Source organism: Carcharodon carcharias, chromosome 10, assembly GCF_017639515.1.
Source record: "Carcharodon carcharias isolate sCarCar2 chromosome 10, sCarCar2.pri, whole genome shotgun sequence".
NCBI lineage: Eukaryota > Metazoa > Chordata > Chondrichthyes > Lamniformes > Lamnidae > Carcharodon > Carcharodon carcharias.
Window position 1 is genome coordinate 157,097,023 of NC_054476.1, and position 24,213 is coordinate 157,121,235.

The following is a 24,213-nucleotide window of genomic DNA, read 5'->3' on the forward strand; positions in this document are numbered from 1 at the left end:
TAAGTATTTTGATGCCCAGAGAAGGCTTTATGAATTTGAAATCAGGGACAGGGTGATGGCATTCAACTACAGTGGAAAGGAAACTGTATTTGACTCAAATTGGAACAGTTTAAAATAACAAACACCCCCCTTTTATGCTTGTAACACAGGACATTGATATTTTTAATACCAGATTTCTATAAATCCCTGCTCTCTCAACTCCTCCCAAGCCCCCGCTCCATGTCATCGTCCCTGGGAGCTCAGGTTATTGAAGTCTGCAGCAATCTCTGCAGTCGCTATTTCAGAATCTCCACAGCTGCCAATTCTTCCCTCTTCCAATTACATATTTTGTGTGATTCTTAAAATGGTTCATTTACATCCTTTTGCCAATTTTTTCGGTGTTTATGCCATCTTTGGTTTCCACCAATAACTTCCACAAGGGGGTTAGGCAGACATATTTTTAACTTGTTGAATGCATTTTCTTATCACATTTTCCAGAAAGGGAATTTACCACTTTCCAAATCAGTTGGTAACCCTGCAGATCTCGTCACTTGATCTATTTTGTTTTTAGTTACAGTACAGAATCATAGAAATTTACCCCATGGGAGAGGCCATTCAGCCCATCATATCCGCCCAACTACAAGTGGCCATTTGGCCTAATCTCACTTTCCCAGTTCCTGGTCCGTACAGCATTTCAAGTGCGTATCTAAGTACTTTTTAAATGTTAAGAGAATTTCTGGCACTACAACCTGTTAGACAGCGAGTTCCAGATCCCCTCTACCCTCTGGGTGAAAACATTTCTCCTCCAGTGCCCCCCCTAAACCCCCTACCTCTTCCCCTAAATCTATGCCCCCTGATCATGGACCCCTCAACCAAGGGGAATTGGGCCTCCCTATCCACGCTTTCTAGACCCCTCATAATTTTAACTAAACCTAACTTATCCAATCTTTCCTCATAACTAAAATTCCTCCAGTCCAGACCAGTTGTCAATCATTTTTGACCTCTGTCACTGCAGCACCATTTTCAGTTGGAATACTAAGGCCGGGATTTTCCGGTTCTGCCCACGGCGGGAATTGCCACAGGTGCCACAGAAAATTTGACGGACCGGCCCAAGGTCCGTTGACCTTGGGCGGGAGTTTTCGGTCCCAACTGAAAATCCTGGCCTACGTATCAAATGAACAGGCCACAGCAAAGGGAGAAGCATCATTTAATGCTTAGCCATTTCTGAATAGATGCAAAGTCACAGGCAGGTCAAAAACTGAGGGAAAAAGGAATACAAGGACATGTTGATAGAATGCGATCAAGTGAGATGGCACTGTGGCTCACGTGAAGCATAAAATGCAGCGCAGACCCAATGGGCCAAATGGCCTGTTTTTGTTCTATTCTGTTCGATGTAATTCTGTGAACTGGAGTAACCTTTAGGAAATAAGTGTGTTTTTTTTCATGAAAACAGCTTCCTGAGGTTGGATTTTCCAAGTGTGTGGATCCAATTACAAAATGAATTATTTGGTGGATCAGAATTGTCTTTGACAAAGCAAGTGATGTTGGGTAGTGTTACAGCCATCTACCAGCTAACCCAGGATGGTTTAGTCATTATTACGCACCAGCTGGGAAACCAATTGTTTTTCTTCTGAATTCTTCTCACCACCAGGAAGGGCTGAAATTAAAAGCAAGATCTCAATGTTCTTTCTAGCTCACTTCGAAACAATTGACGTTCAGATTTCAAAATTATTCTTGTAGATGTCTCATACCTGGAGCATATTTTGAGGCCGTTAAAGGACATTTCACCATTACCCCTTGAGATACCTCGCCCAGAATTTTGCGCTCCCCTCACCGGTGAGTTTTCAGGTGGGGTTGGGAGCATGAAATTGCAGGGACGGTATTCCCTCAGGTTTCCCACACACTCTGACCCACACAGCGATTTTACGCCAGGGTGGGCAAGGCCTCAGATGGGAAGCCCACCCTTGTCCCAATTGAAGCTCTTAAAAGTGGCCTGTTAATGGAGGTTTCCTCAAATTTTAGGCTGGTGGGAAGATTGAACCTCTGTAGAAAAGCCCAAAACACATCAAAATTACATCCTGGGCAGGAAAGTTGAGGGTGGGGGTTGGGGTAGCTTCCATCAGAAGCCCCTTTCTGTAGTCAGGAGCCCTCCCACCTTAAGGTCTGGTGGCTCTAAATCTCCATCCACCCGACCTCTCCACCGAGACCCTTATTGCTCCCCTTGTGTCGTCTCCCCCACCCCACCCGGCCTTCCCTTCCCTCCCTGCCTTGGACCCTGAACTTATCTGGTCCTCCGGTTCCTGGACTTCGTCTCCAATGTCTTCCAACTCTCTTTTCTGTCCACTGCAGATTGGCCAGCTGCTCTCTAAGGTGGGATGTCCTCCTGAGTGAGGGGCAGAACTACCGCCTGCAGCCAACTGACACTTGTTGGGGCGTCAATTGTCTGCGGGGTAGTCAGAGTCAGAGTCGGTGGGGATGTGGCCCCCGCTGACTCTTCGGATGCTGGGAAACGGGACCCCACCATTCTAAAAATTCAGCCCCTCATCTTTTTTTCTCTTTTCAGTCTCACTGCTAACCCACATTCTGGACTTGGCCCTGTCACCTACTTGTTTTTAATAATTTGAAAGAAAAGTTACTTCATTCCAGTATCACTGAGTCACCAGAAGTCCAGAGGCTTTGCTGTACACCATTAATGTGCATTAGACAGTACAACAATTCACCAGAACATACAAGCGTGTGTGCTTATTGCTTGTCTTAATTAACAACGGCCCAAACTTTGCTCACCACAAACATTTTTGAAAAGCTGTAACCTTTCTTTGTTTCAACTGCAGAAACAACTGGAAACTGATGGCGAAAAGACTTTAGCATCAACATCTATTTGCTGTGGTCATCTTTGGGCGTGAGAGCTAGAGGGGTTTCCATTGGTAACATCTATCTGCTGTCATTAGTGATGGAGGTGGTGGGAGATGGGAGGAGACACTGAGTTAAAATCATGTATCAGTCAATGAAACTAAATGTTAATGATAGAAAGTTAATGGTTGTTCAAAATGTATTTTTTTTAATTATTTATTCATTCACAGGATGGGTGGCCAGGCAATCATTTTACTGCCCATCCCTAAATGCCCTTGAGAAGTTGCTCATGAGCTGCCTTGATAGGTTATTTCACAGGGAAGTTAGGAGTCAGTTCTGGTGACTTGACCTAGGAACGATGAAGGAATGGCAATATACGATGGTATGTGACTTGGGAAGGGACGTTACAGGTGGTGGTGTTCCAATGCATCTGTTGCCCTTGTTCTTGCCCTTGTAGTGGCTGTGGGCTTGGAAGGTGCTATTGAAGGAATTGCTGCAGTGCATTTTGCAGATGCTACCATGCACCAGTAGTGAAGGGAGTGAATGTTTAAGGGGGTGGATGGGGTGCCAATCAAGTGGGCTGCTTTGTCCTGGATGGTGTCGAGCTTCTTGAGTATTGTTGGAACTGCACTCATACAGGCAAGTGGAGGCTATTCCATTACACTCCTGACTTGTGACTTGTAGATGGTGGACAGGTTTTGGGGAGTCAGGAGAACAGTTATTTGCTGCAGAATTCCCAGCCTCTGACCTGCTCTTCTAGCCCCAGTATGGCTGACCCAGTTCAGATTCTGGTCAACATCAGTGACCCTCCCAGGATATTGATGGTGGGGGACCTGACGATGATATTGCCAATTGTTGTAAAAACCCATCTGTTTCACTAATATCCGTTAGGGAAGGAAGTCTGCCATCCATACTTCGGTCTGGCCTACATGTGACCAATTCAGATCCACAGAAATGTGGTTGACTCCGAACTGCCCTCTGAAATGGGCCACTCAGTCCAAGGTCAGTTAGGGATGGGCAACAAATTCTGGCCTTGCCAGTGAGGCCCACATCCCTTGAAAATATAAAAAAAACCTTCCTGACCCAACACCCTCCCCCGGGAACCCCACCATCCACACTGGGGCAATTGCAAAGGCCATGGGTTAAATGTAGGCAGGTGGCAGCAACACCTTTATAGCTGCTTTAACATCGTAAAGCATCCCAAGGCACTTCATAGAAGCACTATCAAACAAAATTTAACAGTGAGTCACATAAAGACACAAGTGACCAAAAGCTTGGTCAAAGAGGTAAGTTTTGAAGAGTGATTTAAAGGAAGAGAGCCAGGGATAGGAGCAGCCAGATTTGGTGAGGTAATTCCAGGGTTTAGAGAGCAGCAGCTGAAGGGCTGGCCGCTAATGGTGGAGTGACTAAAACGGAGGGAAGCCAGAATTGGAGGCGCGCAGGGTTTCTGGAGGGTTGTAAAGCTGGGAGAGGTTAATGAGACACTGAGGGCGGAGGGCATGAAGGGCTATGAACATAAAGAGAAGGATTTTAAAATCGAGGTTTTTGTGGGTAATGGTCACAATTTCTGTTACCTGGGTGAAGTGAGCAAATGCTAATTTGCTCAGGTAGTGCTACCACCTTGATACTAAGTGAAGTCTCTCAAAACAAGCTTTTTTTCTCCCCTTGGTAGGGAACTGCCTACAGGTGAATCAACTACGGGGATGAATCAGTTCTGAATGGGAGCCACAGTACATGTTGAGTATTCCGCACCTACCCTGACATAGGCCGGAATGGTCCCAGAATTGCACTAAGTGCAGTTGCAGACGTGAAAAAAGACATTTTACCTGCCGGCCACATTGGCGGATTTTCACACTGTATCGTCCCCTTCCAGCCTCATTAATTATGCAATCACGCGAAACACGCCAGATCGCTGGCGGGCGGCCTCCGATTTTCCCACTTCGCCGCTTCCTCACGCCATGTTTAAACAGCAGCCACGCGCACAGTTCTCAATGCTTGCAGCCCGGCACTGCTCTGGTGAAGACGTGGCCCCAAAAATCAGGAAAAGTGCAGCCCTCCCCTCCCCCCCCCAGTTCAGTGACACATCCCTGGGACACCTTCTGAACACTGTGGAAGCCGGTCACGATCTCCTCTACCCCCACTCTGGCTGCAGGAGGCACATCAGTCTCAGCACTCCAGCTTGGGGGGTGGTGGCAGAGGTGGTCAGTGCCAGCACTGCACACAAAAGGTCAGCCATCCAGTACAGATATAGGATGAATGACTCATCTGTGCTGCCAGGGTAAGTCAACCATCTCATCAATCTCAACTCAGCCACTCACATTTATTGGCATCTCAAGGGTCATCATCACTCACTCTCACACACATACACCATCACATCTCCATCTGGCCTTTTCTCCTTATGAGATCGCCTCTTCGTCCCATCCATGGCTCCACTCGGCACACACGCACGCCTGGCATCCTTCTCATTTGGTCTGGCATGCACCTTGCTCACACTTTGTCCATCTGTCCTTATGCAGGACAAGATCACGCACATTCAATGGAAGAGGTCCCAGACTGGGGGTTGAGTGCCGGACATCAAGGTCCTCACTCCATTCCAGCGTTGCGCATTGGCGCTGGCCATAGAGAGGACATGGACCACTTCTGCAGCAATGATGAGGTTGATGGTGAACACCCACGTGAGGATCCTGTACCACATCATTCCTCTCTCAATCCTACTCTGAGTCCACTATTGTGTTTAACGTGGCTGCCAAGCACTAATAATCTCCACTTTCTCTCCTAGGCACATCTGACACGTCGCCCTCAGGCAAACTTGACCCCAACCCCAGCGCCTAGAGCACCTCGGATAAGGAGCCTGAGGGCAGCACGATTGAAGACCAGTTGCGGCGCTGACCCACTCTCCACCAGCACAGTGACACACACCTTGCTGGGGCCTAGATGTAGAGCAGGCTCGGGATCACAATCTGGTGAGCACAGCACACAATCTGTTCAGCAGGTGGAGGCAAGGACATCCTTGGTTGCCGACACTCAGGGGACTGCTGGAGGGAAGGAATCTGCTGAGTCCGAGCCAAATGATGAGCCTCTGGACTCGGTCCTCAATCAGTTGGTGGAACTACAAAGACAATCACGGGAACATCGGGAAGGGAAGTCTGGTGCACTCCTCAGATTGCAAGGAGTGATGGAGGAGTCTGGCCGCCTTCAGTCCAAGATGATAACGCCGGCATGCAGATGCACCGAGGTCAACACTGGCAGGATAGCGTCCACCAGAAAGACCTTGGACAAGGTCATTGGTCCTGCACTGCTGCGCGGCCAGAACTCTATTGCTGATGCCATGGTTGGCCTTCAACTGTGTCAATGTGAGAGGGGTGTGGGGCAGCTCGATCTCACTCCAGCTTCCCTTTCTCCTCAAGGAGTCAACCAGGGGCCCTCAGGCACCCATAGGGAGGAGGACCAGCAGCTCGACACCCCGGGACCTTCCCGGACTCTGGGAATGTCCGGCCAATCCAAATCCCCTCTTCCTGTGACCCCCCGCAGCTCCATTTCCACAGGCCAAGGAGGATGCATGTGGCCCACAGCAGGACACCCAAAGTAGGCCGGGGCCCACCAGGTCTCAGCTCTCCAGAGGACGCCCGCCAAAGTCATCACACAACAGGACGTAGCAATCAGCAGGCTGCCTCCACCTCCGCTGTGGATGTCAGGGGTGGAGGGGGGGGCACCAAGATGTAGCGGCAGGGTTAGGGAGGTTAAGAAGATGTAACTCTTTCGAGTACAAACCCATTTTCATCTGTTTCAGATGAAGTTACATTGTTTCATAGTTTGCCATTGTGAGATTTGAACTCTTGATAATCTTTTAAAATTAAAACCAATTAAACCAAATCAACAAAATTGGGATAAATCAGGCACAGCCCCTAATTCAGGTCAGCTGTAAAACCAAGAACAAAGTTTAAAGGAAACTTACAAACTTGAAATCAAAATGTGATTAAAGGGGTCAACAAAACACCCCAGTCCCCGCGGTGCCCACCGGGCATGGAAAGCCTCGAGAGTGTCAGCAGACACCGCAGTTAAGAAGATGTAACTCTTTTGAGTTAAAACCAATAAAACCAAATTAACAAAATTGGGATAAATCAGGCACAGCCCCTAATTCAGGTCAGCTATAAAACCAAGAACAAAGTTTAAAGGAAACTTACAAACTTTAAATCAAAATGTGGTTAAAGGGGTCAACAAAACACCCCAGTCCCCGCGGTGCCCACCGGGCACGGAAAGCCTCGAGAGTGCCAGCAGACACCGCAGTTAAGAAGATGTAGTTGCACAGCCTGGGCATGGGTGTTAATCACTTGTACATAATGTTCACTATTGTAAATAAACTCCCAAGAATGTCTCCTTGTCTATGACTCCTTGTTGTGATGAGCAGTGTTCGTATCACTCAGATGCGAAACCTTGCTTCCTGCACAAGATAAAGGCAGGTGTTTTAGTACAGGGCCTCTTCCCTGTGCAGTGTGTAACCTTCAGACCAAAGTGATGGTTCAACTTCACACTCACTGGACACATTAGTGATGCCTGCACCTCGATGGTGTTTGTCATTGCTGTCAGAATGTCCTGGGCAGGCACCACAGAGTTCCTTCATTCTGTCTGTGTGCCCGATGATGCTATGCTCCTGAAGGGGACAAGTGCTGAAGGCTGACAAAGTATCAGGTGTATTTAAAGTTTCATGGCAGCATCTCCATGATATGCCCCTGATCACAGAGTTGAAAGCGAGCTGCCCTCAGCCATACAGGGGACAGACATTCACAGAGGCTATGTGAAAATCTATGGACTGTCCCCAACGCATCTTGTCATCAGCCTCCATGAATCTTGCAGCGATGAGGGCCTCCTGAGCGCGCCTGCCTCATCTGGCCAGTGCAATGGCCTCATTGCCGGCACCTCGCCTTCGAGGACCTCATCACCGTTATCCCCTTCAATATCCTCTTCATCAGAGGAGACGTGCAGCTCCTCCATTTCCTCCTCAGCCAGATCACCTCCCCCATCCCGTAGCAGCCATATTGTGTAGCACGCAGCAAGATACGGTGATGCGCAACACCTTCCGAAGACTGTATCACAGTGCTCCACCAGACCTGCCGAGGCACTGGAACCTCATTTCCAATATGCCAATCGTTTGCTCTACCAAAGTCCAGGTCACGGCTTGAGCCTCGTCATATTGCAGTCTGAGGCCACCGCACGAGCATCATCAGCCACATCCTCTGTGGGTAGCTCTTGTCCCCGAGGAGCCAACTCTACACAGAGGACCCTGGGAAACGCCAGGGTTCTGAGACCTGCAGGAGTTGTGGATGTAGGAGTTGTGGACACTCCCTGGGAATCGTAGACCTGGAGGATGCATTTGTGGTGGTCGCAGACCAGCTGAACATTCGAGTGAAGTGGAAGCCCTTGTGGTTGATGTAGTTGACTGCTTGTTGTTAAGGAAATCTAAGCACCACGTGAGTGTAGCTGACGACACCCTACACCTGTGGAAAACCTGAGATCTGTGCAAATCCCAGCGCCCTTGCTCCCTAGCCTGCCTGATCCCGGGCGAAATGCACAAAATTCTGTGCCTTCGCAAAGATGGCGTTCGGAACAATTTGGATACCCTTTGTGTGGTGTCAGGCTTGTGAAATCCTGCACAGGTCACCAGTGGAGCCCTGGAAGAAGCCACTGGCGTAAAAATTGAGCACTGCAGTCACTTTCACAGTCACTGGCAGTGGATGATCACCAAGTCCCCGTGGTGCCAAATCCTGCTGCAGGTGGCAAATGTGACCGACCAGTTCCCTGGACATGAGTAGTCTTCAGTGACACTGGTTCTCAGTCATCTGAAGAAATGACAAGTGCCGTCTATAGACGGCTCGCTGTGGATCTACAGCTGCGTAAGCAGCAGGCCCTGCCACCCCTTCATCTTGAGGGAGGTGCCCCTCCCTTTGCCAAGCCAGGCACCTCCGCCGCACCCTTCCTCTTCTTCCCTGCTCCCTGTAAGCCATGAGACATTCTGCTAAATCACCAGGCTCCATGATCCTGATGTTCTCCTCCTGCAGGATCAAAGAGAGAGACGCATGGGTTAACATATGTGTCCTAAGAACCTCCCTTGGTTGGGTCTGAAGGTCCCTTCATGCAGGACAGTGCTGGCCACCACTTGGATGGCCAGTGTATAGTGTGCTCATTGGCTGTCTGAAACCCCACCTACCTCCGCCCCATTCCACTTGACTGATTGGCGGCAGCTTCGCCCACTGGACTGCAGGCTGTGCTCTCAGCTCAGACTCAGGCACTCTCCTAACCTGCACTGCAAAGCTGCTCTGTTAACTTGAACCATGAGGATACTGGTCCAAACCTTAATAAAGACATTATAAGGGGCTGTGAGCATATCCACCATTGACTGCGCCATGGCCAATTTCACAAGGGGATTGTACAATTTGCCCAGTTGGCCAATTGCTCTGCTGCTAAAACAACCATTAATTTTCAGTCTGCGCCCAAGGGGTGAGACGTTCTGGAGCATTTGGTGGCACTTTCACGCTTTTGCATTGCTTGAGTGGGCAGATAAGCTTCAGAGGCCCGACTCCAAAGAGGTCAATGGAGCTGCAGCTGAATGGCCTCAGCTGTGGAAGAATGCTCACTTTTCACACGTTTTTTACAATTGTGTGGCCACTTCCCTCAGCGACCCCCCCCCAAACCTCTCCCCCCCCCCCCACCCCTCTACCACTACCCCCGCCCCTCCACTCCCCCACCTCTCCCCCCACCCCCCGCACCCCCTCCCCCTCCCCACCTCCCTCCCAGCACGTGCTTGAGTACTTCCTCCAGTCTGTGCTGCCTTGCACCCATCCCCCCGACTCCTGTCTCACCCGCACTGGAGCACTTGCCCCCTGCAACTGCACTAAAAGCCAGGCGGGGAAAAGCGACTTGCCTGTGCACCCCACCGCCCCCACCCCCCCCACCCCACACCCCCTCCGCTAACGCGTGGGTGCCTCTTCCTCGATGTCCTCTGGGCGATGTTCACAAGCGCTGCGCAAGGTTGTATTTACTCATCTCCGATTTCCCCCTCAAAGTTCAGCTCGCCAGGCACACGCCTTTGAAAGGCAGTGGTGAATCACACCGTTCTGAAGTCATGCTGAAGTGGGCGGTAAATTTGACGTTGTGGGGGGGGTTGATTATGGCATGAGGGCACAATAATGAGATGCAAATGCATTAAAATTAAGCTCCTGATGTTGGACGGTGGGAAACACGGCCCACCATTGACAGGCAGAGCGGACGATTGCAAACTGGTTCCACGACGGCGTGAAACCGGTTCTTGGCGTGAACACGCCCAATGCCAAAGGACCAGATGGTTCCGTCCATAGTCAGCTATCCCCGAAAGCAGACCATTCTAAAACTTACACAATGTTGGCAAAGCTGCAAATTTTTAATAAGTGAGATGTTGACATTCTTCGATGCATCTTAGGTATCATAGGGAAAGCCTGACTGGCAGGTTATTGTGCCCCAGAGATGAAACAACCTGTGTATGTGGAATGACAGCATTGCTGAGTCACTCTGTGTTATTGGTGTTTCTTCCACTCCCTCATTGCTTCCAGCTTTAGTAACTCCTCCCAGTTTTATCCCAATGATGAAACCAGCACCCAAAACTAAGAGCAGGTTTTGCTGCATATCCAGAAGTCAACGCAAGATAATAAGTCAAAGGTTAAGTCGGAACGTTTTGATTTTTAAACAATGTATGTTGGTGAGAATTCCTGTTTCTAATTTTAAATTAGTCAATTAACAGCTTGCATGTTTTCACTTTTAGCTTCTCCTAGTCTCTAAAAGCCAAGCATCTTCCTGAAGTGTTTCCAAACATTGTGGGGATGGGATATCTGAGCGTTATGCTCAGTTACATAACTTGTTCTAATGTTCTTAGAGAGCCTTGCAGTTACTGTTGTTGTTCGCAGGGAGCATTACAGGCAGGCACACCACCATCTTGTATATCTGAGCATCATACTCAGTTACACCTCATACATATACTTGCTCAGCCTCATAATTAACCACCCTCTACTCTTGTATATCAGGGAACTGCAACCAAAACTTGCATAACCCAAACCTGATTAACAATCAAATTAAAAATGAAATAAAGAGAAATACTGCAAGGAGAAAGGGGGACATGATCATTAAAATGCACATAGAAGATGCTGAAATGTTTCAAATAGATCGAGGGACAAAGAGGAACTGAGAAGGAAGGATGTGGCAAACAAGCCAAAACAAAATATTCTCAGTATTATAACAGGAGATGAGGACGGGCATAAATTGAGTGGAATGGACTCATACACTCTGGAGTTTGGAAGAATGGGTGTTGATCTCATTGAAACATATAAGATTCTGAGGGGGCTTGACAAGATAGATACCGTGAGACTGTTTTCACTGGCTGCTGTCTAGAGCTAGGGTGCATACAGTCTCGCCCTCGACCCTCCCTGTCTTGGTTAACCTCTTCCAGCCTTAAAACCCTCCAGAATCTTGGTGCTCCTCCAATTCTGGCTTCCTGCACATCCTTGATTTTGGTCACTCCACCATTAGTGGCCATGCCTTCAGCTGCCTGTGCTGTAAACCCTGGAATTACCTCACCAAATTTTGCTGCTCCTATTCCTGGCTCTCCTCCTTTAATTCACTCTTCAAAAGTTACCTCTTTGACCAAGCTTTTGGTCCCTTGTCCTGGTATTTCTTTGAGACTCAATGTCTGACTGAAATTGACTGAAACCTAGAAGCAGTGTGTCTGTTCACCACACTGGTTGGATTTAGTATGGGGGAGGGGTGAGGGATGTGGTAGATCAAATTGGTCTTCATCAAAAGCACCAAAAGGGGCACTAACAAATAGGCAGACAATTTAACATTACATCCAGTTCATTATAATCTATTTTGCACTCTTGCTGAAGACCAATTTCACCCCAGAAAGAGAAATAACAGGGGAAAGAAGTGTGAAAATTGAAACCAGCACCTCCGTATCTGATCTGATAGTTTCAGTGTTTCTCTTTTTAAAGCATAAATAAAAGAAGAGTTGACTCATCAACGAACAAACTATCAGGATTTTCCTTCAGAAAAACAGAGATATTCAAGTGACATAGTATTTGCAAAAATAATCAAAGCTACTTTAATAATAAAACTTGAAATTAAAGAGAGGAAGATTCCTTGCACCATGTCCCATTCATCCATGACCCTATGTTTTCTAACCTACATTGACTCCCGATCAAGCAACGCCTCAATTTTAAAATCCTCATTCTTGTTTGCAAAGTCCTCCATGGCCTCACCCCTCCCCATGTCCTCCTGCCCCATAACCCTACGAGATCTCTGCACTCACCTAATTCTGGACTCTTCAGCATCCTCGATTTTAAATCCTCCAATGGTGGCCATGCTTTCTTTTCACTGGGTCTTAAACTCTGAAATTTCCTCCCTACCTCGCTTCCCACCTTTAAAACACTCCTTAAAACCTACCTCTTTGACCAAGCTGTTGATCACCTTCCCTATCAATGCCTTACGTGGTTCAGTGTCAAATTCTGCTTTATAATGCTCTTGTTAAGTGCCTTAGAAGGTTTTGTTACTTTAAAGGTGCAAGTTGTTGTTGTATCAATGCATTTCCACACACTGAGCATTGACATATCAAACCTGCAAAAATTCCGCTTCCCATGTCTCACTCTGAAAAAGAACCTCCCCCTTTGCTTAATGTTATTCTTATTCCATTTTGAACCTCCCTGACTTTGTACATTCCTCTCTATCTGTGATACAGTGGGTGACCTGTAGCTAGTGCATTAGGTGAATGCAAGAATGGGTGAGCAGACTAGGGCAAGAAGAGAGAAGCAGTCATGATAATGGCCTCCGTTCCAGGCACAAAGCAGCCCTTCAGACTTATGTACTGCATGACAGAGGTGAAGATGGAGATACATTGGAGGGAAGTCAGACACAGTTGGCAACAGCGGAGTTTGGACTCGTGGGGAAACATGAAACCAGGGGACTTACAGCAGTAACATTTAATTTAGACAATGGAAATTTTCAGTCAAGAAATAGCATCACCACTAAACACCACAGTTTATCTGACCACAACACTACAAGTCTATTTAGTGAAAGACTTGCACTTATATAACACTTTTCACAAACACCAGATGTCCCAAAATGCATTACAGCCAATGAAGTACTTTAGAAGTGTGGTCACTTTTATTATGTAGGAAATGCAGAAGCCAAGCAAACAGCAATGCGATAATGATCAGATAATCTGGATTTTTTTGTGAGATGTTCATTGAGAGATAAGTATTGGCCAGGACAACAGGGATTACTCCTCTGCTGTTCTTCAAAATAGCACCTCAGGTTCTTTCGCATTCGTCCAAGCATACTGATAGGGCCTTGGTTTAATATCGCACCTGAAATACAGCACCTCCCTCAGTACTGGCACTGGAATGTCAGCTGTCAGCTTTAAGTTTTGTGTTCAAGAACTGGAGTGGGACTTGAACCCAGTGACTCAGAGACAAAAGTGATACCAGCTGAGCCATGGCTAACACAGGGGCGTCTGCACAAGGGATTGTGACTATCAGATATCTCCCCATACAATGCCTGCCTCGGTACTAAATATCATCCATTTGATTTATTGTGACAGAGTAAACTGCAAGTTAAAATAGAGAACAATTATGAAGTTGTGGCTGTAAAAGCACTTGTCTATTCTATATTATGCACACCCTGTTTCGTACCATTTACAAATATAATAACTAGTATCCCAGTTTCCACTGTTTCCAGTGAAATACTGCCGGCTATAGTTCCTTGGTAGAGTATTGTTCTTTATTGTCTCATCCTTCCTCTTCTGTGGCTGAAACCAACTCTCAATTCATTTAGATAAAAGCAAAATACTGCGGATGCTGGAAATCTGAAACAAAAACAAAAATAGCTGGAAAAACTCAGGAATTCCTCTCTGCAGATGCTGTCAGACCTGCTGAGTTTTTCCAGCAATTTTTGTTTTTGTCTCAATTCATTTACATGGCTTGCTGAAAGTTTAATCCAGCCTCATGTGAAAAACTTTGTTAAAAAGAATCAGTATGGCATGGAAAGAGGCCTTTCAGCCCATTGAGTCCATGCTGGCTCTCTGTAGAGCAATCCAGTCAGTCGCATTCCTCCGTTCTATCCCCATAGCCCTGCAAGTTCATTACCCTTGAGTGCCCATCCAATTAGGCGAGTAAACTATATCTATTGGATCACCATTCTTCACTAATCCAATTACCTTTTAAAATAATTCCGGCAAGTTGTAACAGTTATTTCTCAAAGCTTGCAGACTGTGTCCTACATACCTGTGCTCTTTAGATGTCCATTAATCACATTCTTTAAGGACATTTCCCAATATAGACATTAGGTTAATCAAATTGTCATTACCAAGATTGTGTTGTTTTAAAATCCAGGGACTGCATTTGGAGACTGCTCCAAAAAAAACCTCTTAAAAATAACAGCCAAAGCAAGACTAATTTCCTCCTTTAATCCTTTGACAATTTTATGAGTAAGAGCCTACCTAATTCACCACCTCACGGGTTTCACGGATGTTTTGAAATATAGGAATATCCTTGGAATTAATATTCAAAATAACACGCGAAATGCTGATAAAAATAATTTGTTTTAAAAGTTCCCCATGCGCACTGAGATGCAAAAGCTTCCTTCTTTGTGTGATCTTCGAAAAGGAGATTGAGAAAGTACTTTCTCAGGGGTTAAGAATTCGTCTGGTCACTGGGTGCAGTGTTATAGGTGCCAACAACGGCTTCCCGTGTCGCTTATTTCCATTGTGGTCGTGGCATGTTTGAATAGAACAAGGGAATTGTTTACGGACATGTATATTATGTGCAGTGTGTAATTCTATGGCAGATAAAGGAAAAAGGCCGGGAGATGGGAACAGAGCAGGCACAGGGGTTTAGAATGGCTGCTCCTGTGGAGGGGAAGCACCATTAATGTATCAGAGAATCAAGGGAAACTTTTGTTGAGTTTTTGTGAGCCTTGCTTTGTGAAATGTTTCAGTGTTTGGTGAGGATGGTTGCTCCACGGAGATCTTGCACCTGTGGGGTGACAGTTGGCTAAACAGATATTGTAATGTTTTCCTGCAACACTAAGGTACTGTATGTACAGGACTGAGCATAACATTTGAAGCATCTGATCATACATCACACAGGGTTGTCTACATTGTGTGAATATGGTCATGAAATAATCATCAGCTTTGGCATTTATGCCCTGACAGACAAGGAAAAGTGTTTAGTTTCTCCACGAGTTAAGTAGACCCCTATCTATGAAATACCTTATTTAGACAAGAAGCTTTCAGCTTATCCATAACTATTTATTTTTACTAATCTCAATACGTGATATGGATTAATTAGCCAATTATTATAATTGACATTCATCTATAGTCCATTGGAAAAAGTGTGAAAATGTAATTCAATATATCATCCATATCCTAATCATATGTCATATCACTGATGCTGTCTGACCTGCTGAGTATTTTCAGCCTTTTCGGTTTTTATTCCTTATCATCTTTACTACTTATTCAATTGACCCTTTAATTGTGAATGTGTGTCTGTGTGTGGGTGGGTTTTTGGGGGGGCAGGGGATGGTGAACTGGAGTGTGCCCTGTGCCTACACCAAGCAACATGTTGACTTTCAAATCTAAACACTTGGAATAAACATTATTAACGAGCACTGATTGTACATGAAATATAAGAGCAGACACTCGCAGACGGGTTCTGTGATTCCAGGGCAAGGCAGCTAAACACAACTAAATTAAATATTAGGGCAAAGTGAAGGACAAATTGGAAAGGGGTGGGGGTGGGGGGGGGGGTTGTTAAGAGGGAAGTTTCAGTTCAAGGAACGAAGACAGGTCATGTAGGAGGAATAGCTAGTTTGATGATCACTCTCCCATCGAGTGGGATTCAGAAATTCTTCAGCGGGGACCTGGAACGAAAGACGAAACCCGAAATGGGGTCAGACGCATTCCGGCATTGAATTAACCTGGGCACTGCCCGCAGATGCATGTTCGCAGGCTGAGCTAAAACAAAAATACCTGGAAAAACTCAGCAGGTCTGGCAGCACCTGCAGACAGAGAGGGAGGGAGAGAGAGGGAGACACACACACACACACACACACACATAGAGTTAACGTTTCGAGTCCCAATGACCCTTCAACAGAACTAAGTAAAAATAGAAGAGAGGTGAAATATAAGCTGGTTTGCAAGCCTGAGGGCTGTGCTATGTGGCATTGCTATTATTACAGACTTGGTTTTATATATATAAAACACTGTGTCCTTAGGTGGCGCAGGTTTGACCTGATTATTAGGTCTAAACTCAAACCTCCCTCTCTCTCTCTCTGGTCTCAGTTTGCGAAAGAGGCGGCGGTGCCAGCAGCGAGGGGAGGGGAGTGGACCTGATTTGAATGTCAGGTTGAGTTAGGGTTTATCTGCTGCTTCCCCCCGGGCTGAGACTCACACAGAGGGAGCCCGGCCACTGGGGAGTGGAGGGTGGGGGGGTTTCCGGACACATGTGGCATCTCCTGGCGCTGGGCTGCCTCTTCTTCCCCGGCTTGTTCATCCTCACCCGGAGATTCCTGCAGACCAACTTCCCCACTTTAAGCGACGGAGACACCGTCGCCGTCAGCGTCAGGTAAAGCTCGGCGTTCGGTCTGTTTTTGTCTGCCTGTTTCCTGCCCCCTGCCAGCTGCAGCTACACACCGTGGGCTCAGGTGGCAGCTCCTTGCAGTCCCACCCCAGTGCAGCTTGCTGTTGGGACCTTCCTCCCCCAGTTGCAAAGTTAAACCCCCTTTTGCTGGAGTTTCTTTGCAGGCATGTAGCCTTTCTTATTCTGCAAATCCTGACCCCCCCCCCCCTCCTTCCCTTTCTTATATATACCTTATTCTGCAAATCCTGACCCCCTCCCTCCCTTTCTTATATATACCTTATTCTGCAAATCCTGACCCCCTCCCTCCCTTTCTTATATATACCTTATTCTGCAAATCCTGACCCCCTCCCTCCCTTTCTTATATATACCTTATTCTGCAAATCCTGACCCCCTCCCTCCCTTTCTTATATATACCTTATTCTGCAAATCCTGACCCCTCCCTCCCTTTCTTATATATACCTTATTCTGCAAATCCTGACCCCTCCCTCCCTTTCTTATATATACCTTATTCTGCAAATCCTGACCCCCTCCCTCCCTTTCTTATATATACCTTATTCTGCAAATCCTGACCCCCTCCCTCCCTTTCTTATATATACCTTATTCTGCAAATCCTGACCCCCCTCCCTCCCTTTCTTATATATACCTTATTCTGCAAATCCTGACCCCTCCCTCCCTTTCTTATATATACCTTATTCTGCAAATCCTGACCCCTCCCTCCCTTTCTTATATATACCTTATTCTGCAAATCCTGACCCCCCTCCCTCCCTTTCTTATATATACCTTATTCTGCAAATCCTGACCCCCCTCCCTCCCTTTCTTATATATACCTTATTCTGCAAATCCTGACCCCCCCTCCCTCCCTTTCTTATATATACCTTATTCTGCAAATCCTGGCCCCCCTCCCTTTCTTTCTTAACTACCTTATTCTGCAAATCCTGGCCCCCCTCCCTCCCTTTCTTATATATACCTTATTCTGCAAATCCTGACCCCCCTCCCTCCCTTTCTTATATATACCTTATTCTGCAAATCCTGACCCCCCTCCCTCCCTTTCTTATATATACCTTATTCTGCAAATCCTGGCCCCCCTCCCTTTCTTTCTTAACTACCTTATTCTGCAAATCCTGGCCCCCCTCCCTCCCTTTGTTATATATACCTTATTCTGCAAATCCTGGCCCCCCTCCCTCCCTTTCTTATATATACCTTATTCTGCAAATCCTGACCCCCCTCCCTCCCTTTCTTATATATACCTTATTCTGCAAATCCTGGCCCCCTCCCTCCCTTTCTTATATATACCTTATTCTGCAAATCCTGGCCCCCTCCCTCCCTTTCTTATATATACCTTATTCTGCAAATCCTGGCCCCCCTCCCTCCCTTTCTTATATATACCTTATTCTGCAAATCCTGACCCCCCTCCCTTTCTTTCTTAACTACCTTATTCTGCAAATCCTGACCCCCCCTCCCTTCCTTTCTTATATATATATTATTCTGCAAATCCTGACCCCCCTCCCTTTCTTTCTTATATATACCTTATTCTGCAAATCCTGGCCCCCCTCCCTTTCTTTCTTAACTACCTTATTCTGCAAATCCTGACCCCCCCTCCCTCCCTTTCTTATGTATACCTTATTCTGCAAATCCTGACCCCCCCTCCCTCCCTTTCTTATATATATCTTATTCTACAAATCCTGGCCCCCCTCCCTCTCTTTCTTTCTTAACTACCTTATTCTGCAAATCCTGACCCCCCTCCCTTTCTTTCTTAACTACTTTATTCTGCAAATCCTGACCCCCCTCCCTCCTTTTCTTATATATACCTTATTCTGCAAATCCTGGCCCCCCTCCCTTTCTTTCTTAACTACCTTATTCTGCAAATCCTGACCCTCCTCCCTCCCTTTCTTGTATATACCTTATTCTGCAAATCCTGGCCCCCTCCCTCCCTTTTTTAAATAACTTATTCTGCAAATCCTCCCCCCCACCCCTCCTCCCTCCCTCCCTCCCAGCTTGAGACATGAAGATCAGCTCCCAGAACCATACCTAGAGCCGCAGGGTGGAGACTGGAGCTGGGAAGAGCAGTGGCAAGAGTGTCAAGGTGGGAGAGTGCAGTTCTTTCAGCAGCAAAGGGGTCAGATTGGACAGGAGATGAGAGGAGGAGAGTGGCGGCTCAGGTTTCAGAGGGGCAATCATGGGGTTGGTTTGTTGAATGAGCATGGACAGAGGCAGTTTCCACTCGGTTTTGTAAACCGAGTGCTGCTGTCAGTGGCTCAGTGCATGTCCTCTTGTCTTTGTATCATAAGGAAATGGATTCCAGCCCCACTCCATGACCTCAGCACCTCATCGAGGCTGACATTTCAGCCGACTGCACGGGTGCTGCATTGTCAGAGAGGCTATTTTTTGGATGAAATGTTAAACTGAGGCTCATCTCCTTGCTTAGATGAGCGTAAGGAATCTAAGGCACCATTTGAACAACTATAGAGTGATTGTCTGGTGCCCTGGTCAATGTAATGTTCATCAACCAACACCATTAAAAGCAGTAGAATTGGTCAACTATTTTGTTGCTACCTGTGGGCCCTTGCTATGTCCAAATTGGCTTACACATTTGCCTATACTGTTCAAATTGGCTATAAAACACTATGCGGTGTCCTAAGCATGTGCAGAGGAGGGGTGGGGGGTGGGGGAGAGGGGTAGGGAGGGGGGTGGGTGGCGGGGGCAGGGGGAATACAGAATTGCTAATTCTTGAGGTTAAAAATATATCAATTTGGGAGTTTAAAAGGACAATGAGCAATGGCACTGTTTTTATGACCACTGGAAATGTCCCTGTACTAAAAGTGCATGCAACTCTGTTGGGTTTGGTTCCACTGTCTTTTAAGAATCAGAGAATGGAAGATGAACATAGACTGTTAAAGGACTAGAGAGACAAGGTGGGGAAATTTCCTCAGAGCAGCTCAAATTTTGCGGAAGTGAACGTTGGGCCATGAGGATCTGCATCCCAGTTTCTCCAAAGCACATTTTAATTAATTTTACCTTCACCACTGGAGCTCAGAACTGTTAGTCTGTTTGTAAACAATATATCTCAAAAGCTAATGAACAGATTTCAACAAAACCTGGTAAACAGATAGGGTATGTCCCAAGGAAGAATTAGCTTTTGGTGAAGATGCAGGTTCGGATCCAAAATTTTTTTAAAACATCTATTAACATTGGGAGATAGGAAAAATGGACTTTTTCTTTTCAAATGCTATGGGTCAATTGTTTTAGAATGTAGTGGATTGTCTCAGCAGCTGTAGTGGAATTTGTCACAGCTGTCAAAATGGTAGCAGAATTTTCACAGCAGGTTGTTGGAGCTGGAGCCTCCTCAGTGAGATGGAAGCTCTTACTAAAGATTTTTCTTCTCAGCTTTGTAGTTACAGAGCATCAACCAGGCAGGGAAAAGCCTCAAGGAAGTCGAGCTGCATAATTGTAACACTGTTGAGGTAACACAGCTTGGTAGAGGCATGCGCTCTACTGAGTGCCTTCTTCACTTGTTCTTTGATTTGTTTTCCTGCCTTTCTCAGATCAGCCAAAGTGACAGAGGTCACAATGAGCTAATCACCCCAGTCACTGTCCCATGGGGGTCAAGGTTACAAACTGAGGAAGAATGCTTGGCAACACATCTGGAGGCGGTGGCATAGTGGTATTGTTACAGAACTAGTATTTCAGAGACCCAGGGTAATGCTCTGCTGACCTGGGTTTGAATCCCACCACAGCAGATGGTGAAACTCGAGCTCAATAAAAATCTGGAATTAAAAGTCTGATGATGACCACAAAACCATTGTTGATTGTCGTAAAGACCCATCTGGTTCGCTAATGTCCTTTAGGGAAGGAAATCTGCCATCCCTACCTGGTCTGGCCTACATGTGACTCCAGACCCACAGCAGTGTGGTTGACTCTTAAATGCCCTCTGAACAAGGGCGGCTGGGGATGGGTGGTAAATGCTGGTCTTACCAGCGATGCCTACATCCCAGGAACGAATGAATTTTAAAGAAATTCTAATCCCTGGGCTGATAGTTGAGCTTGAACATTTGCTGTGACGGGTTGATTCTGTGTGTGATTCTATCACAAACAGTGTCATTTCAGGCATACTCCAATAAATATTTTCAAAAGAGGCTGACAATTGCTTTTTGCAGCATATTAGTTTTGAAATAGATACTGAAATATCATGTTAAACATAGTCATTCTTGCCTCGTGTGTCTGACAAAGAAAGCATTTTGGAAAACAATTGCAAGAAATTTATGTCTTTAACCAATGCATAGGATATCCGGCACAGAAACAGGCCATTTGGACCAACCAGTCCATACTGGTGCTTATGAGCTTCTTCCCATCTAAATCTACCATCATAACCATCTATTCCCTTCTCCCTCAGATGTTTATTTAATTTACCCTTAAATGCATACTATTTGCTTTAACCACTCCCTGTATCAAGTTCCACATTCTTACCACTCTTTGGGTGAGGAATAGAATGTTGTGATGCCTTTCTGGTGTTCTGTGGGATTTACTTTTTAAACAAAGAACATCACCACTCAAAGGTTGGAGCTCCACCACAAGTGGTGATCATATCATTTTCTTTAATATCATCTTCCACATATGTATGTTATTTTCTGTCCCTCTTTGGAATCCTTCCTTCCCTCCAGGCAGCAAGGTAAGGGGAGTGAATGACACCTTTGAGCCAGGAGGCTCGAATTCCATGTTCTCCCTTTGCCTCTTGCCTTGAATGGAGTTGAGGGGAAACTTCAAATATGATGCTGTGCTGTTTTCCCATCTTTGTATTGTGACTGAGTAAGTATTCCAAGGATGCAATGTTAATCCACAGTGCCGAAACATTGTTAATCTAATTTGCTTTGCTGTAAGGTCATCCCACACGCTAAATTTTCATTTCCAACTGTGCCAGATTGGACGGGCATTGAGTGGCGTCACAAGAAAGCTGGGAACCATCAGTAGGGTTCACCTGTTTCCTCCTGGCCAATGACAGAGCAATGCTCACAGATCAGGGAACTGGTTGCCCAAGTTGTGGCGCACCATACGTTCAAAAAGTAGAAACCGTGAGGCAGAATTTCCACTTTGGGCGCAATTGCCAATCTGGGCACTCGAAATGGCTCTGGTTTTCCGAAGTGAAGCTCCGGTGCAAGTTTCCACCCAGACTCATTGGCATGATCATTGGCAAAGCCAGACAGCATAATAGAAAATAATTTTTACCCCGTCTGCATTAAAGAAGCATTCCTTGATATATTTTATTACACTGGTAACCAGGTGCAGTTCTATTGATAACAGTTGAAAATAAGCATTTGTAACAAGCGCTTAGCAGTTTCACCCATGTATACTAGTCAGTTTCTTAGCGTATTGTTTTAATCGCTGAAAAAAGAGACATGCTACCAAAGTTTCTCATCTCGCACTCATCAGGACGCAAGAAATGACTAACAGTAACAGGGGAACAACAGTTTACCGAACTATGTTGTTGATATCCTGAATTTGGTCTTTGCTGTACCCCTGTCTCAGGTATACAAATAGTCATTTGGTAGTACAGACCTTGAGTATACTCAAGTACTACCAAATGAGTATATTTGTTCAATTTTTAAATCTATTAGTGCCTATAAGTGTCAGTATGGAAAAAAGGAGCTGAGTTTGAAAAGCAAACAGGCGAAAACTCACTAAGCTTGTTATTTCGATCTGGGGGAATGGCCAGTTTTGTAGGCACCAGCTTTCAGTGGGAATTTTTTTTATGAACTAGTGTTAAAAATAGCGAAAACCTGATTTACGCTTGATGCAACCTCTGATCTTTTGTGCTAGTGTGGCTGCTTCAGGTAACCAGGTTTGAGGCCGTTACCTTGGAAGAAAACCTGTACAATACACCCACAGACAGACACATTACTGTTATTCAGCAGCAAAAGATGCAACAGCTGTGAGAAGTGGCATAGCCCCAAAGTTTCACTCCAGCATCAAGAGTGTTATTCATAGAAACAGTGACATCATTGTGAAACATTTTTGAATGACTATTAAAAACGACTTAGTAGAATCCTCTGTAAAATTGACACTGCGCACCTATTTCTAAAATGCAAGTGGTACTTATTTAAGTTTCCTTACTCTGAAGAAGCAACAAGCTCCAAGTTGGGCTGTTCCGTATTCCGAAATGTTCTGCAAAGATGGAAATGGCAAAGCAGTAAAGGGTCAGATTTGTAAACATTTCTGATGGCCAACTAATCAAAATCAAATACTTCGGGAGAAAATGTTGATGACATCACCTAAACTAACTTGTCTCGAGCAAGAGGACAAATTTGCTCTCTGACTTATGTTGGCAATTATCAGTCTTTGTTTGAAGAAAGAGATTATTAGTCTTCTTCCATGTTGACCGACAATCGATTTCCCTCTATTACACACTGCCCACGGCCAATGGGGCAGCTCTAGGGTTGCCAGCTCTTCAGGATTGGCCTAGAGTCTGCAGGAGTTGAAGATCAATCTCCAGGACACTACTGTGTGCAAACCCTACTGTGGATAAACATCAGCAGAACGTTAAAAAATATATATTTTCTTTGAACTTTTCTCTCTACCAGATATAAAGATATTGAAAATGGGGAAAAAAGGCTGTTTGGCTGACAGTCAGGCATCATCCATTTGGGTAATGAGTCTTCTTGCTTTCCAATTGGCGTAGGAAGGCCGTACATCACAAGGAAGTGTTGGGGGGAGCGGTGGGAGTGTGGGGGAAAGTCATGTGATGAAACCTCCAAGAATACATTTAATCACCGTTGGCAACCATAGGCAGCTCCCGTGTTCCTAGATCTCTCGCAATGCTGTCTTTCATGCTCTTAACATGCAGTACTTCATCTCACCCCATGGAAACGTTTATCACAATTCTTCAAAAAAGTGTGAGCACAGTCTACTGATTTAACATCATTTTATCGGTTTATTCAGCAGTCCAGCTGTGTTCACTTTCTAAAATCATGGGCTGCATCTTCCGGTCGACGAGCAGAGGGTGGGGCCCGCTCGCCGACGCGTAAAAAGACGTGGGGTGACTTCAGGCGGGCGTCCCAACGTCACCCCGCGTCATTTAGACTTTCAGGTCGGCAGGTGTGCAGCCAACCCAGCTGTGTGCCCGTCGACCTGTCAACGTCCACTTAAGGCCATTAATAAAATAATTGAACTAATCAATGGACCTGCCCGTCCAACCCCAGCTGGCTTCTGAAAAGACATGAAACCTCATCCACCGGCGGGATGAGGTTTCATGAGGGATTTAAAAGTTTCAGAATGTTTTAAAATAAGAGTTATGGACATGTCTCATGAGGGGACAGGGCAGTAAAAATTTTCCTATTCTTTCTTTAAACTAGTTTTCGCATTTGAGCCAATCTCCCTGAGGCAGCACTTTGCCTCAGGGAGATCTGTGCACTCTCCCATGTGCACGCCCAGGGAATATCCCCCCCCCCTCTCTCTCTCCACCCCCCCACCACCACCACCTGCACAGGGAGCACATAGCACTTCCTGGTGGATGTCACGCTGGGTGGGCCTTAATTGGCCCCCCCCCCCCCCCCCCCATGTAAAATGGCAGCGTACCCCCAATAGGGGGCACTGATCGGGAACCCACCCACTCCCACACAACCCCCCCCCCCCTAATGAGGGGAAGAACCTGCCCCATGTTTCTTTATCGCTGAAGAGAGACTATTACTTATGCACTGATTCCACTTTGGCTCAGTCAGCACAGAGGTTGGGTAGAAGT

General features: G+C 46.2%; 1 protein-coding gene across 2 annotated transcripts in view; it reads left to right on the forward strand.

Annotated features, from left to right (window-relative positions):
• The first annotated feature begins 10,487 nt into the window (after positions 1-10,487).
• Positions 10,488-24,213, forward strand: part of LOC121283427 (ceramide synthase-like) — a 34,704-nt gene continuing 20,978 nt past the window's right edge. Inside the window, exon 1 of one of the 2 annotated variants that reach the window (XM_041197993.1) lies at positions 10,488-10,550. In XM_041197993.1, coding sequence (XP_041053927.1) covers positions 10,549-10,550 — 2 coding nt within the window. In that variant the 5' untranslated portion in view covers positions 10,488-10,548. Of the gene's footprint in view, positions 10,551-16,251; positions 16,470-24,213 lie in introns of those variants that run through there. The other variant, XM_041197992.1, reaches the window with a different exon arrangement.